Source organism: Haematobia irritans, chromosome 4, assembly GCF_050003625.1.
Source record: "Haematobia irritans isolate KBUSLIRL chromosome 4, ASM5000362v1, whole genome shotgun sequence".
Taxonomy (NCBI): domain Eukaryota; kingdom Metazoa; phylum Arthropoda; class Insecta; order Diptera; family Muscidae; genus Haematobia; species Haematobia irritans.
In genome coordinates, this window is record NC_134400.1 from 176,448,801 (window position 1) to 176,469,691 (window position 20,891).

Sequence of the window (20,891 nt, forward strand, 5' to 3'; positions counted from 1 at the left end):
TTCCTTACTGGTTTTAACTGACTTAGTCTTTCGAATTTGATTAAAAAGTTAATTGTATCAATTAATTTTTTAATTAATAATTTTAAAATTTTCAATCATTTACTTAATTAACTTAATGTTTCTACCTTGATTAAAAAGTATCAATTAATTTATTAATTGAAAACGAAGATCACGATGGACGTATTTCAAGTAAAGTTTACAAACTTAAAGAAATAATGAACTATTTTGTGAGAAGTACGAATTTAGTAAATCTTTATGCACACAAAATTGTTTTTCGGATTCCATCACGAAATTAATTGATCCAGTTAATTGTTTAATTGAAATTTCTTCAATCACAAAAATGATAGTATCAATTAACAAATTAATTGATACTATTAATTTTTGTGATTGATTTTTGTTTCAATTAAAAAAAATTGTTGAATTAATTAAATTTTTAACTGAAAAATTTTTAAAATTCAATTAAGATTTTAATTGGAAAAATTTTCGTAAAAATGTTTTCTGTGTAAGCCTCATTTTCATCTCGGTAGCTACAGCAACAAGCAAAAATGTCGAATTTAGGAGAGTCCATAAGTTTTTGTTCAGAAGTTTCTACATTTCCAACGTGTGACTGTTTGGTATCTTTTATATTTTGGAGGGGTCATTGAACCTTAATTTTTGGAAAAGCAACAGTTACGTTGAATAGATTGCTGCGCTATCGAGTGATGATTAATGATTTGTTATGGTCTGAGTTGGATGGTATTCATCTGCATCCTCAAAAAGATTCGCTTCTGTACCATATACTCCCAAACATATTTTGCTTCAAACATATATATTTATACCCTAAATCACATAGTGGACTGCGTATAATAACTTTGATCTGCCAAAAAATGTGTATACCAGAAATATTGATTTTAGACCCCATAATCGACTCAGGAGGTGAGTCGATTTTGCCCTTGGTGTCCGCACACAAAAAAATGTTTTCAGATTCAATCACAAAATTCATTGATCCAATACATTTTTTAATTGAAATGTCTTTAATCACGAAAATGATAGTATCAATCACAGTTTTAATTGAGCATCAAAAAAATATTTGATCAAAAAATCAATTGATTTCATTAGCAAATTTCAATTAAATTTTTAATTGATTCAATTAAATTTTTACTTGATGCTGATTGCAAAATTCAATTATTTTTTAATTTTTTATTATTATTTTTTTAACAAAACAAATTGTAATCACTATACTATATTTCAATCACTTTCTATAACTATTTTTAATACTTTTTAGTTTGATTCAAAAATGTATAGTTTCAAAAAATTTTAATTTGGAATTTAAAAAATATATCCATAATTTTTTAACTGTCTATTTCTTCCGAGTTAAATTAAAAAGTTAATTGTATCAATTAATTTTTTAATTGAAAATTTAAAAAAAAAATTCAATCATTGACTTAAAGGGTGATACGGTCAAAATTTGGTCAATATAAACTTGACGTATTTCTTTCAATTTTGCATTTAAAAAACCTGAACATCCCTCATTTTGAAGGTGTGTGTGTGTAGAATGTTGCTCCTATTTTGATTTTGGAATTCACTCTTCAGTTGTCAAAATGCCGTCCAAGCAAGAAGAGCAGCGTATCAAAATTTTGCTCGCGCATCGCGAAAATCCGAGCTACTCGCACGCAAAGCTGGCAAAATCGCTAAAAGTTGCCAAATCAACCGTTACAAATGTAATTAAAGTGTTTGGGGAACGTTTGTCGACAGCCAGGAAGCCTGGATCGGGGGGAAATCGAAAACCGGAATCCGCTGAGACGACAAAGAGAGTTGCCGGTAGTTTCAAGCGAAACCCTAACCTCTCTCTCCGAGATGCCGCAAATAAGCTGGGTGTATCGTCTACAACCATGCATCGAGCCAAAAACGAGCTGGACTATCGACTTACAAGAAGGTAGTGACTCCAAATCGCGATGATAAACAAAATACAACTGCCAAAGCGTGATCCCCGACGATGCTGACGAAGTTTGACTGCGTGGTAATGGACGACGAAACCTACGTCAAAGCCGACTACAAGCAGCTTCCGGGACAGGAGTTTTATACGGCAAAAGAAAGGGGAAAGGTAGCAGATATTTTCAAACACATAAAACTGTCAAAGTTCGCAAAGAAATATCTGGTTTGGCAAGCCATCTGTACCTGTGGCTTGAAAAGCAGCATTTTCATAGCTTCCGGGACTGGCAACCAAGAAATTTACGTGAAAGAGTGTTTGAATAAACGTCTGCTGCCTTTCCTGAAGAAACACGGTTGTTCCGTACTGTTTTGGCCGGATTTGGCATCTTGCCATTACGGTAAAAAGGCCATGGAGTGGTACGCCGCCAACAACGTGCAGGTGGTTCCCAAGGACAAGAACCCTCCCAACACGCCAGAGCTCCGCCCAATTGAGAAATACTGGGCTATTGTCAAGCGGAACCTAAAGAAGACCAAAAAAAACTGCTAAGGACGAGCAGCAGTTCAAGGCAAACTGGCTTTCTGCGGCGAAGAAGGTGGACAAGGTGGCTGTACAAAATCTGATGGCAGGTGTCAAGCGTGAGGCCCGGCAATTCGGATTTGGAAAAGCGAAACCCTAACTGAATATTTTTCCTGAATTTTATACTAATTGAACTTGAAAAAGAAATTTAATTTGATTTTTTAAATAAACGATTTCACCGATTTACACGCGTTTTCCCTTGACAAAATTTTGACCGATTTAATGTTTATAGTTTGATTAAAAGATTAATGGTATCAATTAATTTTTTAATTGAACAATTTTTCAACTTCAATCAACTTTTTAATTGCGAATATTTTGGTGATATTTTTTTCTGTGCGCCCGTCTGTCCATGTACTTGTTCTTCGCAGGGTTTTGGTCGCAATTTTTAATCGATGTTAATGAAATTTGGTACATGACGTTGTCTTGGCCTAACGACGAGCGCTATTTGGACAAAACGGATCGAATTTGGATATATGTAACGCCCGATTGGGATAAATGGCGTCAGAATGCGCTACATCACCAAACAATTTGACACAACGTAATCAATTCGCTACCCATCAAGTGTGCAAAATTTCAAAAAATTTGACAAAATTTTCTATACGAAAAAATTTTAGCAAAATTTTTATAATAACAGGTTGGCTGATAAGTCCCCAGTCTGACACATAGGTGTCGTCGCTAGTATTAAATGCTTATTATTTTTATATAGTACCAACCTTCAAATGATTCGTGTCAAAATTTGACATCTGTAAGTCAATTAGTTTGTGAGATAGAGCGTCTTTTGTGAAACAACTTTTGTTATTGTGAAAAAAATGGAAAAAAAGGAATTTCGTGTTTTGATAAAATACTGTTTTCTGAAGGGGAAAAATACGGTGGAAGCAAAAACTTGGCTTGATAATGAGTTTCCGGACTCTGCCCCAGGGAAGTCAACAATATCAATGATTGGTATGCAAAATTCAAGGCCGGTGAACGCAGTGGACGTGGAGTACTACCAAAATGGTATCAAAAAATTGGAAGGTCGTTATAATCGTTGTATCGCTCTTGAAGGGAACTATGTTGAATAATAAAAACGAATTTTGACAAATAAAAATGTGTTTTTCTTTGTTAGACCGGGGACTTATCAGCCAACCTATTATTTTCTATAGAAATACAATTTTGAAAAAAAAAATTCTATAGAAATAAAATTTTGACAAAATTTTCTATAGAAATACATTTTTGAAAAAATGTTCTTTCAATATTCGACATATGTATATAGACAGGTATATGGTCTTAATATAAAATTAAAAAATAAAATCGATTGTTCGAAATGTTTCAAATAAATTGTTATGGTGGTGGGCATTAAAATGGATCGATTCAGCCCATCTGCTAGTCTATCATTCGAGGAAACATAAAATGATTTCCGTAATTGGAAGTTGCTTTTCATTTACAGTCATACCGTACATTGATCTAATGAATAACACAATGGAAACTAATTTGCGTAAAAACTTGTTTAGTTACAAAAATTTGAAGTGTTTTAAAAAATTTAGTTTATCCGGAGGCGGAGTCGAGCAAAATTTTTAACACTCCGACTCCACAGCCCTGCTACTAACTCTGTAGGTGTAATATCAAGTATAGCTTCTAATATCCAGCATTTCTATTAAGATTGAGATAAATCTCCCATAAACATGAACCCCTTACTTTCCTTAAATAAGGAAATACGGTTTATTTAAACCAAATCTATTTTAATGATAAAAATGCCTACGTTTACGAATTTGGTAGCTGTGGTATGACAGGTTAGGTTAGGTACAGTGGCAGCCCGATGCATCAGGCACACTTAGACTATTCAGTCCATTGTGGTACCACATTGGTGAACTTCTCTCTTATCACTGAGTGCTGCCCGTTTCCATGTTAAGCTCAATGACAAGGGACCTCCTTTTTATAGCCGAGTCCGAACGGCGTTCCACATTGCAGTGAGAACTTTTGAAACTTTCAGAAATGTTACCATCATTACTGAGGTGGGATAATCCACCGCTGAAAAACTTGTTGGTGTTCGGTCGAAGCAGGAATCGAACCCACGACCTTGTGTATGCAAGGCGGGCATGCTAACCATTGCACCACGGTGGCTGGTATGATATAGTTGACCCCGCCCGACTTTCTATTTTACTCACTTGTTTTTTTAATATGTTCAATTGAAAATTTAATTTGGTGGCAAAGTTCAATTAATATTTTAACTGAGGCATCATTTGTTTATAATTATTTTGCCTACAAAGCATATTCTTCTAATATAAAAAAATATATATTTAAATACTAACAACTGTGATTAAATTTCTTGCAGATGCTTCACCAGAATTGCTATATTGGTTTTCCGAGCAAACATTACAACCAGGACCCACTGTCTCATTAAAATGTGTTGCCACAGGAAATCCTTTACCACAATTCACATGGACTTTGGATGGGTTTCCGGTGAGTATTAATGGGACCCTATAAAATGTATTAAATTTTTAGTGCAAAACCATTCTCAATGGAAAGTTTTTGATTTTGTTAATGTACATTGAAAAAAAAAACTTGCCCACAGGCAAAAGTTTAATATTTTTTTAAGAATGTAATGCTCCGCTTACAATTCGTATGCATTTAAGTTGAAATTCGCTTGAGTTTTGCATACTTGATACTGGGAAAGAGTTTCTAGTATTATTCGTTTTTCTACGGTGGTATCGAATTCCCTTTAAAAATTGTTTAGCTTAATTAAATATGATAAATTAAAAATCGACTTTAACCATATAAAGCCCTATTTTTATACCCACCCCCATAGGATGGGGGTATATTACCTTTGTCATTCCGTTTGTAACACATCGAAATATTGCTCTAAGACCCCATAAAGTATATATATTCTGGGTCGTGGTGAATTTCTGAGTCGATCTGAGCATGTCCGTCCGTCCGTCCGTCCGTCTGTTGAAATCACGCTAACTTCCGAACGAAACAAGCTATCGACTTGAAACTTAGCACAAGTAGTTGTTATTGATGTAGGTCGGATGGTGTTGCTAATGGGCCATATCGGTCCACTTTTACGTATAGCCACCATATAAACGGACCCACAAATTTGGCTTGCGATTGCTCTAAGAGAAACAACTTTCTTCCGATTCGGCTAAAATTCGGTACATGGTGTTAGTATATGGTCTCTAACAACCATGCAAAAATTGGTCCACATCGTTCCGCAAACACTTTAATTACATTTGAAACGGTTGATTTGGCAACTTTTAGCGATTTTGCCAGCTTTGCGTGCGAGTAGCTCGGATTTTCGATGCGCGAGCAAAATTTTGATACGCTGCTCTTCTTGCTTGGACGGCAGTTTGACAACTGAAGAGTGAATTCCAAAATCAAAATAGGAGCAACATTCTACACACACACACACCTTCAAAATGAGGGGTGTTCAGGGGTGAGCGTATCACCCTTATTAATTATTGACCGATTTCGACCAATTTTTGCATGGGTATTTGAGGCCATATATTAACAACACTTACAAAATTTCAACTGAATCAGATGAATTTTGCTCCTCCAAGAGGCTCCGGAGATCAAATCTGGGGAACGGTTTATATGGGGGCTATATATAATTATGGACCGATATCGACCAATTCTTGCGTGTTTGTTAGAGACCACATTCTAACACCATGTTCCAAATTTCAGCCGGATCGGATGAATTTTGCTCCTCCAAGAGGCTCCGGAGGACAAATCTGGGGATCGATTTATATGGGGGCTATATATTATTATATACCGATATGGACCAATTCTTGCATGGTTGTTAGAGACCATATACTAACACCACGTACCAAATTTTAAACCGGATCGGATGAATTTTGCTCCTCTAACAGGCTCCGGAGGTCAAATCTGGGGATCGGCTTATATGGGGGCTATATATAGTTATGGTTCGATGTGGACCAATTTTTGCATGGTTGTTAGAGACCATATACCAACACCATGTACCAAATTTCAGCCGGATCGGATGAAATTTGCTTCTCTTAGAGGCTCCGCACGCCAAATCGGCGGATCGGTTTATATGGGGGCTATATATAATTATGGACCGATGTAGACCAATTTTTGCATGGTTGTTAGAGACCATATACTAACACCACGTACCAAATTTCAGCCGGATCGGATGAAATTTGCTTCTCTTAGAGGCCTCGCAAGTTAGCGTGATTTTAACAGACGGACGGACGGACATGCTCAGATCGACTCAGAATTTCACCACGACCCAGAATATATATACTTTATGGGGTCTTAGAGCAATATTTCGATGTGTTACAAACGGAATAACAAAGTTAATATACCCCCCATCCTATGGTGGAGGTATAATAAAGTTGTCGTTAACTCGTTTTTAAGGGACATTGATGGCTTATACAAAAATAAGCTGAAAAAACGAAAAATTAAAATTTGCTTCCTAGAAGCAAGTTCACAAAACCCAAATTTAAAAGAGAATTGTGTCTTACTTGTATTCTCAAGGAGAAGGTTCCCTCCTCGTCCAAGGAGAAGGTTCCCTCCTCATCCAAATAATCCAAATGATTTCATAACCACGGCCTTTGTAAATTTCAAGAAAACTCAAGACCAAATATCGAAAAGTGATGTAGGGTATCTTGTGTAAACGTGTCAGAAAATGTCAAGCACATTTTCAAAAGGCAGGGCAAGAGGAGGCCCCTTTTCCCGTCTAAATATCAGAAAACCAAGTATCCAATATTAATTTCATAACCTCTCCCCACGCCCTCCGTAAATTTCAAGTAAATTGGAAAAGTTTAATTGTTTCTCTGTACGTACTTAAGGAGAAGCGTGTGTCTCCCAATGCGCTTTTATTTTTCCCCGACCAAATATTACAAAATCAGGAACCTGATATAAATTTCATAACCTCCCTCTGTTTTTCCGTAAAATTTCAGTCAGAGGATTTGTTTTGTTTTTACTGTTTCCAAAGTCTGATAAGGGGGATGCCCCCTCCCCGTCCACATATGAACACACCAGGTACCCAATATTAATTTCATAACCTCACCGCATATTCTCTGTAAATCTCAGGTAATTTATAGAATTTTAGTTTTTTCACTGTACTTAAAAAAAAAGTCGGCCAAAAGGAGGTCCCCCTCCGCGCCCAAATATCGAAAAATAAAGTGGCGGATCTTTGTCTAGATGCCATCCCCAACCTTCAGTGAAAATTTTAAGCAAATCGGTCAACTTTGGTCCAATTTTTAAAAAGTCGGACAAAGGGGAGGTCCCCCTCCACGACCAGGTCTACAAAAATGAGATACCATATTTTCACCACATGAGCGCCCCTTACGATCTCTGAAAGTTTCAAGTAAATCGGTTGAGCCGTTTCCGAGCTTACCCGGAACATACAACCAAATAAACAAACATACTTTCAATTTTATATATAGATGAAATGTTTGTCCTTTGGACAATATTTCTTTAAACAATTGAATAGAAATTTTATTGAAATACTACATTACAATAAAAACCAAAAAATAAAATGAGTCTTTTCAATTTGCATAAATCCGATTCTAATAGAAAATTCCATTCATATTTGTCTAGATGGATTTACAAATCAAATTTCACTTTGTAATTTAGGTCATAATTTGTTTCATATTTGATTCCATCTTCCCCTTAAGTTCATACGAACAAATTTTTAATCTAAAATATTTTTTGATTCATTCTTTTGTTCCTTTGTCTATTATTCTAGATTCCAGATCATTCCAGATTTTTAGTTGGCCAATATGTAACTATACACGACGATGTCATCAGTCATGTGAATATAACCAATGTCAAAGAAGAGGATGGTGGTGAATACACCTGCACTGCCCAAAATGCCATTGGCAAGTAAGTGAAATAATAATGAAAAATCATTGAAGTCTTTATTTGGAAATATAAAATTAAATAAAATAAATCCGTTTACGTCCATCTTACCTTAATTCCAGGAATTTTTTCATAAATGAATTACATTTTTAATGAATTCGTTTAATTTGATTCAAAGATAAGTTCGTGAATTAAGTTTCACTTTCTAGAATTGTTTTATTCTAACCAACGGATGGATGAACAGCACGGTTACCCCGCCAGGTAGAATTCGACCAAAAACGATCGATTTTTTACAGTTCGGTAGATTGGTTAGATTTTGTTAAAATTTTCTATAGAAATAAAATATTAACAAAATTTTCTATAGAAATAAAATTTTGACAAAATTTTCTATAGAAATAAAATTTTGACAAAATTTTCTATAGAAATAAAATTTTGACAAAATTTTCTATAGAAATAAAATTTTGACAAAATTTTCTATAGAAATAAAACTTTGACAAAATTTTCTTTAGAAATAAAATATTAACAAAATTTTCTATAGAAATAAAATTTTGACAAAATTTTCAATAGAAATAAAATTTTGACAAAATTTTCTATAGAAATAAAATTTTGACAAAATTTTCTAAGGAAATAAAATTTTGATAAAAATTTTCTAAAGAAATAAAATTTTGATAAAATTTTCCATAGAAATAAAATTTTGACAAAATTTTCTAAGGAAATAAAATTTTGACAAAATTTTCTATAGAAATAAAACTTTGACAAAATTTTCATTAGAAATAAAATATTAACAAAATTTTCATTAGAAATAAAATATTAACAAAATTTTCTATAGAAATAAAATTTTGACAAAATATTCTATAGAAGTAATAATTTTCTATAGAAATACAATTTTGACAATATTTTCTATAGAAACACAACTTTGACAAAATTTTCTATAGAAATACAATTTTGACAAAATTTTCAAAGGAAATAAAATTTTGACAAAATTTTCTAAAGAAATAAAATGTTGACAAAATTTTCTATAGAAATAAAATTTTGATAAAATTTTCCATAGAAATAAAATTTTGACAAAATTTTCTATACAAATAAAATTTTCTATAGACATACAATTTTACCAAAATTATCTGTAGAAACAACATGCTGGCACAATTTTCTATAGAAATAAAATTTTTAAAAAATTTTCTATTGAAATAAAATTTTGACAAAATTTTCTATAGAAATAAAATTTTGACAAAATTTTCTATAGAAATAAAATTTTGACAAAATTTTCTATAGAAATAAAATTTTAACAAAATTTTCTATAGAAATAAAATTTTGATAAAATTTTCCATCGAAATTAAATTTTGACAAAATTTCTATAGAAATAAAATTTTGACAAAATTTTCTGTAGAAACAAAATGTTGGCACAATTTTCTATAGAAATAAAATTTAGACAAAATTTTCTATAGAAACAAAATTATATAGAAATAAAATTGTGACAAAATTTTCTATAGAAATAAAATTTTGACAAAATTTTCTTTCAAAATAAAATCATATAAATAAAATACTGACAAAATTTTCTATAGAAATAAAATATTGACAAAATTTTCTATAAAAATTAAATTTTGACAAAATTTTCTATAGAAATAACGTTTTAAAAAATGTTTCTATAGAAATAAATTTTTGACAAAATTTCTATAGAAATAAAATTTTGACAAAATTTTCTATAGAAATGAAATTTTGACAAAATTTTTCATAAAAATAAAATTTTGAGAAATTTTCTATAGAAATACAATTTTAACAAAATTTTCTGTAGAAATAAAATGTTGGCACAATTTTCTATAGAAATAAAATTTTGACAAAATTTTCCATAGAAATAAAATTTTGACAACATTTTCTATCAAAATAAAATTTTGACAAAAATTTCTATATATATTAAATTTTGACTAAAATTTTCTATAGAAATTAAATTTTAAATGGCACAATTTTCTATAGAAATAAAATTTTGACAAAATTTTCCATAGAAATAAAATTTTGACAACATTTTCTATCAAAATAAAATTTTGACAAAAATTTCTATATATATTAAATTTTGACTAAAATTTTCTATAGAAATTAAATTTTGACAAAATTTTCTATAGAAATAACATTTTAAAAAATTTTTCTATAGAAATAAAACTTTGACAAAAATTTCTACAGGAATTAAATTTTGTTTGACAAAATTTTCTTTAGAAATAAAATTTTGAAAAATTTTTCTATAGAAATAAAATTTTGACAAAATTTTCTATAGAAAAACAAGTAAGGAAAGTCTAAAGTCGGGCGGTGCCGACTATATTATACCCTGCACCACTTTGTAGATCTAAATTTTCGAGACCATATCACATCCGTCAAATGTGTGGGGGGCCTATATATAAAGGTTTGTCCCAAATACATACATTTAAATATCACTCGATCTGGAAGAATTTGATAGACTTCAACAAAATCTATAGACTCAAAATTTAAGTCGGCTAATGCACTCGGGTGGAACACAATGTTAGTAAAATATAAATATGGGAAACGTTTAAATCTGAAGCAATTTTAAGGAATCTTCGAAAAAGTTTATTTATGATTTATCGCTCGATATATGTGTATTAGAAGTTTAGGAAAATTAGAGTCATTTTTACAACTTTTCGACTAAGCAGTGGCGAGTTTACAAGGAAAATGTTGGTATTTTGACCATTTTTGTTGAAATCAGAAAAACATATATATGGGAGATATATCCAAATCTGAACCGATTTCAACCAAATTTGGCACGCATAGTTACAATGCTAATTCTACTCCCTGTGCAAAATTTCAAATAAATCGGAGCAAAAAATTGGTCTCTGTGGTCATATGAGTGTAAATCGGGCGAAAGCTATATATGGGAGCTATATCTAAATCTGAACCGATTTCAACCAAATTTGGCACGCATAGTTACAATGCTAATTCTACTCCCTATGCAAAATGTTAACTAAATCGGAACAAAAAATTGGCCTCTGTGGGCAAATGAGTGTAAATCGGGCGAAAGCTATATATGGGAGCTATATCTAAATCTGAACCGATTTGGCTGATATTTTGCAAGTTTTTCGAGACCAATAAAATATTCGGATTTACGGAATTTGAGGAAGATCGGTTGATATACACGCCAATTATGACCAGATCGGTGAAAAATATATATGGCAGCTATATCTAAATCTGAACCGATTTTTTTCCAAAATCAATAGGGATCGTCTTTGAGCCGAAACAGGACCCTATACCAAATTTGAGGACAATCGGACTAAAACTGCGAGCTGTACTTTGCACACAAAAATACATCAACAGACAGACAGACGGACATCGCTAAATCGACTCAGAATTTAATTCTAAGCCGATCCGTATACTAAAAGGTTGGTCTATGATTACTCCTTCTTGGCGTTACATACAAATGCACAAACTTATTATACCCTGTACCACAGTAGTGGTGAAGGGTATAAAAACTGCCAAATTTTTAATAGAAATAAAATTTTGACGAATATAGGAAATATACAAATAAATTTTTTAATGTTGGTGGTACTCTTGAATTTTTCAAAATTTCTTTCAGTGGTTTCACAGGTGTACTAATACGACCTTCGGTCTCTGCCATAGATAGCAGGTCCCTGAACTGAACAAAACTTAGAATCAGACAGTATTCATTTACAAAAAAATTGGTTAACCACCTGTGGCCTCACAATGGAAGAGTCTAAGTAAGCTTGCAATAACGGACTGCCCTGGAACCATAACCAGGAGTAATAAATCACGCAGTATAAGGTTTTACTCTCAGTCCATTTTCTCATACGATCCCCACTAAAGACATAAGCTCCAAAGCATTTGATAGGAAACCTACAAGTGCACTTCGCACCCACACTTTCTATATCCAAGTCTAGCTCACAAAAGTGCTGCAATTCCTATAAATCACTTGGCGGAATCATAGTCGCGTATACCGTTGGTATGAAATGAAGCATAAGACGTTTGCAACTAAGATTTTTTGTTTTCATTAAACGAACTTTCTTTAAAATGCGTTTGTGTGTGTGCATTCTACAATGGTGCTTGGCTGTATGCGTTAATTTTGGGCTGATTAATAAAACGATATTTGTTTGTTGATGACTATAGGAGCTACTGGCTCCTTCCCGGAGAAGAAACGTCTTGAGATGAGCGACACTTTAGTAATTTTTTGTGCCGCACATACTCTTCAAAGTGCCACAGGTGCAAAAGTGCAACGGAATGAAATACGCTTATTTGGTGGTCATTGAGCGATGCAAATGAAGCAAAGAAACACGTTTTAAGCCATTCCTAGTTGTGTGCTTAATGTTGCTGGAACGTTCATGGCCTGTTACAGAGTTTCAATACTGTCTTTAAGACATTTATTTTGATGCCAGCGGAGAGCGACCACCGGCCATTATTGCGGTCCACGCCATTACCATCGGCGGCAATTAAGTTCTGGTCTTTGTCTGATCTTTTTGTTTGTTCATAAACTGCTCCATGTGGAATGCCTACTCATCAGATAAAATCAAATTCGCTAACTGGCCACTTTCATGAAAGCGAAGCAACTTTTTGGCTCTTTCCAGTCTAACTCTTTTGGTGCATCGGTGAGCTCTTTTTGGAATTTCAATGGCTTAGACTAAGGTCATTTTTCAATATGTGTTACATCCGTTCTCGCGATATGCTCAGCTCACGAGGGTATTTTCTACCGCTGCAGCTTGGATTCCGATCAAATTTGACCTTCAATTTTCGTATAAATTCGTGTATTGGAGGGCTCCAACGACAGTCAATTGCGTTTTCCAGCAATCACACTATAACGCTTGAATTCCACCAAGAATAACTGTATTTTTTGAATGCCATAGATCACTACACAGAAAAAAATGTCACGAAAAATTTTCCAATTAAAATTTTAATTGAGTTTTAAAAAATATTCAATTAAAAATTTAATTGATTCAACAAATTTTTTAATTAAAACAAAAATCAATCACACAAATTAATTGGATCAATTAATTTGTTAATTGGATCAATTAATTTTTTAATCAACATTCAATTAATTTTTTAATTGATACTATCATTTCTGTGATTGAAGACATTTCAATTAAAAAATTAATTGGATCAATTAATTTAGTAATTGAATCAGATTTTTTTTTTGTGTGTATGCTTTTGTAGGATTGTAAATAAAAAAATGAGCTTTTACTAAAATAAAACTGTCAAACGAATGTTTTAGAAATTACAGCGACCTGAAGTTGATTGCAATACATACCAGCGACCATGTATATTTGTGGACCAATGTGGTCCAAGTTTTGCATGGTTATTACAAGGCACATAATGACAATTTAAATGAAAAATTAATTAGGTCGGATGAAATCTGATCCTACAAGAGGCTTTGGTACATATATCTGGGCATCAGTTTATATGGGGGCTAAATAGAATTAGGAACCAATGTTTGTAAGGTTTTTAGAAGGGATATTTTGATATTTCGTACTAAATTTCGTATCGTATGAACTTTGCTCCTCCCGGAGGAAATCATATCTGGAAATCGGTTTGAATGGGGAAGAAATTTTCATTTTCAACAGACTCCCGAAATGAAATATTGGGGTCAGTTGGGGCTAAGAGTCCGAAATGACCCATTTACAATACCATTCAACGCACATCAATAGTAACCACTTGTGCCAAGTACACAGAAAAAAAAATTCTCAAAAATTTTTCCAATTAAAATTTTAATTCAGTTTTAAAAACTATTCAATTAAAAATTTAATTGATTCAACAAATTTTTTAATTGAAACAAAAATCGATCACATCAATTAATAGTATCACTTAATTTTTTAATTGATCCAATTAATTTTTAATTGACCTTCAATTACATTTTTAATTGATACTATCCTTTCTGTGATTGAAGACCTTACAATTAAAAAATTAATTGGATAAATTAATTTCGTGATCGAATCAGAAAAAAAATTTTTTTGTGTATCCATTCGATAGCTTGTTTAGTTCGAAAGTTAGCTTGACAGACAGACAGACGGATAAACGGACATCGCTTGATCGTCTCAGAATTGCATCACAACCAAACATATATATTTTATAGAGTCTGACATCAATATTTTCCTTGCGTTTTTAGCGAAATGTCATAGTTACTATACCCCTATGCTATGGTGTAGGGGGTTGTAAACAAACATAAGGTTTATTGATTTTTTGTTTAAATATCAGCATTAATTATTGATTTATATACATTTAAATAGACACCAATAAATTTTATGGTGGCTAAATATACAGTTTTTTTCTTTTTTTATTTTAAATGCGAATTTGTTTATTGTGTCTATTTGCAGAGTCTCCCATAGTGCCAAAGTGAATATTTACGGTTTGCCGCATATCCGGGAAATGCCAAAAATAACTGGAATATCAGGTCATGATTTAATTGTTAAATGTCCTGTGGCTGGTTATCCAATTGACAAAATCCATTGGGAAAGAGGTAAGAGTATTCGGTTTTGCATATAAACCAACCGTACCATAGACATTGGTCCATTTGGTCCATTTACCATGGAATGATATCTCTTTTGTAAATTTGTTTTGTAGACGGTCAAACTTTGCCAATAAATCGAAGGCAACGAGCCTACAACAATGGAACTTTAATTATCGAACAATTGCAGAGGCTAGAGGATGCAGGGACATACACATGCATGGCTCAAAATAAACAAAAACAGACATCTCGTCGTAATGTTGAAATTCAAGTTCTAGGTAAGTTTTTTTTTCTACATTGACAATAAAATTGAAAATTCTTCTCATCGACGGCGACAAATACTTACACTCATAAATCATATGGTTATTGAAAACATAATAAATAAGTTGAATAAAATTAAATAATAAATCAAAAATCTTCACACTAAGGATTTTTTTAATGATTCATAGCCAAAGAAGGATGAATATTTCATTGAGCCTGACAACAAATTTCTAAGGAACAACTTCCATTTTTTTTTTGTTTTTTGATGGGTTGGTTACGAAAGTCGTGTAGACTTATTGACCATTAAAGAAAAAAACCAAAAATCGACAAAAGGAAATTCTTGCAGTATGTGTATATGATATGTACAGAAATACTGGAAATTTTTTTTTTAAATATCCGTGTTTCCGATTATTTACCCAAAGCTAAAAGTCAAAATTGCCCAAAGCTAAAAAATCAAAAATCATATCACATCCGTCAAATGTGTTGGGTGCTATATATAAGGGTTTGTCCCAAATACAAACATTTAAATATCACTCGATCTGGACAGAATTTGATAGACTTCTACAAAATCTATAGACTCAAAATTTAAGTCGGCTAATGCACTAGGGTGGAACACAATGTTATTAAAAACCCCCGTCACCATTCTATGGTGGTGGGTTTAACAAGTACACTGAAAAAAATATTGACCTAATATGGAAGATTATGCAACTTAAATTTTAGGACTCGAAATTTACGCAATGCTAAGGACGAAATTCTTTAAAATAATGACATTTTAATTGAAAGAAAGTTTATAATCCTTGCTTCAAAAACTTTTTTCTTAAATTTAGAATACAAATCGTGAAATTTTGCTACCCTCTGTTGAAGTTGTAGATCTTTGAAGTAAGGCAAATGTTCCTTAAAATAAAGAAAAACATTTTTAATTAAAAGAAATCGTCTTTAGCTCAACTGACATATTGAATTTTTAAATTTAAGATGAAAATTCTTCAAATATAGGCTAAGACTTATTTTAAGAATTTGCATCTTTGGTTTATAGTTTTTTTTAGCATTAAGAAAACAGTTTTTACTTTGAAGTACTTGATATAATTTGGATTTTGAAACTGGTATTTGTTTGTACATGAATACCTTTATTACTATATCGCAAACAGAGAATAAAAATTCGATGAATGAGATCTGTATCCAATATTAATTATATCGATCCTAGATTTCAAGCCAGGGATGTCCCCAAAAAATGTCTTTATTTTAAAGAAGCCGCATCTTTGGCTCGGAGTCAATACCAAAATCCTTAAAGGAAGGTCAAAATCTTTGGATCCAAGTAAACTTTTTTTTGAGTGTATATTATACCCTGCACCACTTTGTAGATCTAAATTTTCAATACCATATCACATTCGTCAAATGTGTTGGCGGGCTATATATAAAGGTTTGTCCCAAATACATACATTTAAATATCAATCGATCTGGACAGAATTTGATAGACTTCTACAAAATCTATAGACTCAAAATTTAAGTCGGCTAATGCACTAGGGTGGAACACAATGTTAGTAAAAAACAAGTAAGTAAAGTCTAAAGTCGGGCGGGGCCGACTATATTATACCCTTCACCACTATGTAGACCAACATTTGTGTTACCATTTCAACTACTTCAAATTTGCTGGGAGCCATATAAAGGTTTGCATTTCCAGATACAAATACTTATAATGGAGACAATTTTTTGTACTTCTACAAAATCTCTAGAATTAAAATTGAAATTGGCTAAAGCCCTGGAATGAAACACAATGTTAATATAAAATAAAAAGATATGCGAAATATGAAGCGTGAGAAATTTTAATACATTTGTAGAAAAGAGCATTTATGATTTACCAGGCGATACTTATGTATTCGAGATATAGGACAATTTGAGTAACATTTACAATTTTTGATACTCAGCAGTGACGATTTTACAAGGATATTGGTTAGATCTTGCCAAGATATATGCTCAAGTGTGGGCTCTGATATATTATTTGGTCAAGTCGGGCGACTAGGAGGAAACTATCCAGTCAATTGTAGGAAAATCCCATTGAAAATGGGTCTAAAATATATAGTCTACCATATTTTCCCAACTATGGTGTACATATATATGGGAGCTATATATAATCTGAACCGATTTTGACTAAATTTGACATACTATCTCTGCTAAATTTCACGTAAATGGGAGTATAACTCTGACCCCCGTGGTCATTTGAGTGTAAATCGGGCGAAAGATATATATGGGAGCTATATCTAAATCTGAACCGATTTCAACCAAATTTGGTACCCTTACCGATACTATTAAACGTACTCCTTGTGCAAAATTTGAACTAAATCACGGAAAAACTCGAGCTTTTGAGTGTAAATCAGACGAAAGATATATATGGCAGCTATATCTAAATCTGAACCGATTTCAATCAAATTTACCAAGCATTGGTAGAATGTCAATTCTACTTTCTGTGCAAAATTTCACGAAAATCGGTAGCAAACTCTTGCCTCTGTTGCCATATGAGTCTAAATCGGACGAAAGATATATATGGGAGCTATATCTAAATCTGAACCGATTTGGATAATATTTTGCAAGTTTATCCAGACTCATAAAATATTCGGATGTACGGAATTTGAAGAATATCGGTTGATAAACACGCCAATTATAACCAGATCGGGGATAAATATATATGACAGCTATATCTAAATCTAAACCGATTTTTTCCAAAATCAATAGCGATCGTCTTTGTTCCCCAAAACGACGCTGTGCCAAATTTGAGGACGATCGGACTTAAAGTGCAACCTGTACTTTGCGCACAAAAATACATGAACAGACAGACAGACGGACAGACAGACAGACGGACGGACATCGCTAAATCGACTCAGAATTTAATTCTAAGACGATCGGTATACTAAACGATGGGTCTCAGACTTTTCCTTATTGGCGTTACATACAAATGCACAAACTTTTTATACCCTGTACCACAGTAGTGGTGAAGGGTATAAATACGATTTTAACAAAATTTTATATAGAAGTAACATTTTGACAAAATTTTCTGTAGAAATAAAATTTTTACAAAATTTTCAAAAGATTTAAAATTTTGACAACATTTTCTATAGAAATAAAATTTTGCCAAAATTTTCTATAGAAATAAGATTTGGCAAAATTTTCTATAGAAACAAAATTTTCCTAGATTATTTTTGCTCGAGTGGCAAGCATGATTACGAACCGATATCGACCAATTTTTGTTTGATATCGACCAATTTTTTTTTGATATGGACCAATTTTGGCATGGTTATTAGCGGCCATATATTAACACCACGTTGCAAATTTCAACCGGATCGGATGAATTTTGCTCGTCCAAGTGGCTCCGGAGTTCAAATCTGGGGATCGGTTCATATAGGGACTATATATAATTATGGACTGATATGGACCAATTTTTGAATGGTTCTTATTAGAGGTGTGCACGTGAGTAATATTTTGCTCACGCTCACGCACACTCACGACGGAGAAATCTTATTCACGCACACTCACGCACGATATTTTTAGGTATGACTCACGCTCACGCACGTTCACGAAAAGAAAATTTGTACTCACGCACACTCACGCACGAAAATCTTTTAAATGTCGTGACTCACGAAAGATATCGTGACTCACGAAAAATGTCGTGACTCACGAAAAACCTCGTGACTCACGAATAATTTTATGAGTAATTTACCTATAGAACCTGACTAAAAACATGAGGATGATTAAAAACGAGAGCATTATAAAACTCTTTACATCTAGGATGTCACTAAAATTATAAATGAACTCAACTCGTAAGCACTTTCTGTTCGTAAGCGGGATTATTTTCGTGAGCGTGTTTTTCCGAAATTTGGTACTCACGCACACTCACGACGATACCATTTTCGTGACTCACGCTCACGCACACTCACGCCGTTGCCTTTAGCGTGACTCACGACTCACGCGTGAGTCACGAAAATTTTCGTGAGTCACGACAATTTCGTGTCACGTGCACACCTCTAGTTCTTATAGACTATATACTAATACCATGTACCAAATTTCAGCCGGATCGGATGAAATTTGCTTCCCTTAGAGGATCCGCAAACCAAATCTGGGAATCGGTTTATATGGTAGCTATATATAATTATGGACCGATATGGTTGTTAGAGACCATATACTAACACCACATACCAAATTACAAGGAACATTTTGGTATTTTGACCATTTTTGTCGAAATCAGAAGAACATATATATTGGAGCTATATCTAAATCTGAACCGATTTCTTCCAAAATCAATAAGGTTCTATTTACACATACTCGTGCCAAATTTGAAGTTGATTGGACTAAAACTGCGACCTAGACTTTGATTACAAAAATGTGTTCACGGACAGACGGACATGGCTAACATATATCGACTCAGGAGCCTGAGCATTTTTGCCAAAGGCACCATGTGTCTATCTCGTCTCCTTCTGGGTGTTGCAAACATATGAACTAACTTATAATACCCTGTTCCACAGTGTGGCGCAGGGTATGAAAGGGTTATTCTGATAATCGTATTTCACTAAATATGTATATCCAATAAGATTTTAATTTTAAGCGAGTATTGAAATCAATAAATTATGACTATTTAAAAATTGCGACAAACTGGAGCACCGGTACCAGTCCTGTGATATGTCCGTCAGTAGCAATTTGCACCAATTTCCCGTAGGTACCCTACACTATTCTGATGATCAACATTTTCTATACTATCTGAAGTCTTTCAAACGTTTTTGGGATCTAAATATACCAGACCACAAAGGTCTTTGACTTGTTGTAAACTGTACCATAAATGTATTTACTAGTCTAAATATCTCTGACAATAAGAGATAAGATAAGAATATCCGGATCCTGTTTTTAATCTAACCTAAATATAATTTAATTATTTTCATTATTTTAAATTAAATACTCGTAATATGTTCCTTTACTCGCACCGATATATATTTTATTTGTTGTTGTTGCTGGTGTAACGCCACTTTTGGCATTTCCTAAAAGTTCTTGTTCTGATATCGAAATGCCACCACTGAGCAGTGTTGCCAACTCCCCAAGGCCAAAAAGCACCAAAAAAAATATTGTAAATTCTAACATACCACATTCCACCACAAAATCGAAAATTAAATGCTCTACTAAAAAAAAAAAAAACAAAAAAAAAACTTCCGAAGATGTATTATAGAACTTTGGTGAATTGAATTTTAAGAAGTTAAGGTGGGTATTAAGATCGAGTTTAGCCACTAAAATAGTCATTTTTCACAATTACTTTTCTTTACTAAATCATTTTAAGGAATACAAACTTTGTGAAAATGTTGGCTATTCCCCATCAAGTTATAATAAAATTTGCAGCAAATATGCATAATTTTATGGCCATTTTTACTGATATAGTTTTCACTTTAGCGGCAAAACTCAAACTTAACTGAACCGCTATTCAAGTATACACCTTGATCAGTTTTGATGCTTTCGTCCAATTCATTTTGATCAGTGATGTTTTCAACTTTCAAAATATTAATATATGCAAGGAGTCTATTGCTTATTTCAGTTGTGCGTGCACCAAGTTGGTGCTTTTTTTGAAAAGGCACCAAAAAGCCAATTTGGTGCTTTTTAGAAATCAAGAAGCACTAAATTTGGTGCTAAAAGCACCAAATTGGCAACACTGCCACTGAGCATTCCCATCACACTCAAAAAGATAGTCAATCGCTATTGCATCTTGGTAAAATGGAATGCGGTAATGGTACTTGAGATGTCAATGACTTCTTCCTTAAAACATTTTACAAATAACCCAGACTATGAGAAATTGTATAGGACAAAAATAACAACAACTGCAATAATACAAAAACGAAAAAAAAAAAAACAAATATTGCAGTAAATATT

The 20,891-nt window shown here is 32.8% G+C and overlaps 1 protein-coding gene across 1 annotated transcript in view; it reads left to right on the forward strand.

The window, feature by feature from the left end:
* Dscam4 (Down syndrome cell adhesion molecule 4) overlaps positions 1-20,891 on the forward strand; it is a 552,772-nt gene that overhangs the window by 435,701 nt on the left and 96,180 nt on the right. Inside the window, exons 13-16 of the mRNA XM_075303780.1 lie at positions 4,800-4,927; positions 8,175-8,311; positions 14,605-14,747; positions 14,852-15,013. Coding sequence (XP_075159895.1) covers positions 4,800-4,927; positions 8,175-8,311; positions 14,605-14,747; positions 14,852-15,013 — 570 coding nt within the window. The remainder of the gene's footprint in view (positions 1-4,799; positions 4,928-8,174; positions 8,312-14,604; positions 14,748-14,851; positions 15,014-20,891) is intronic.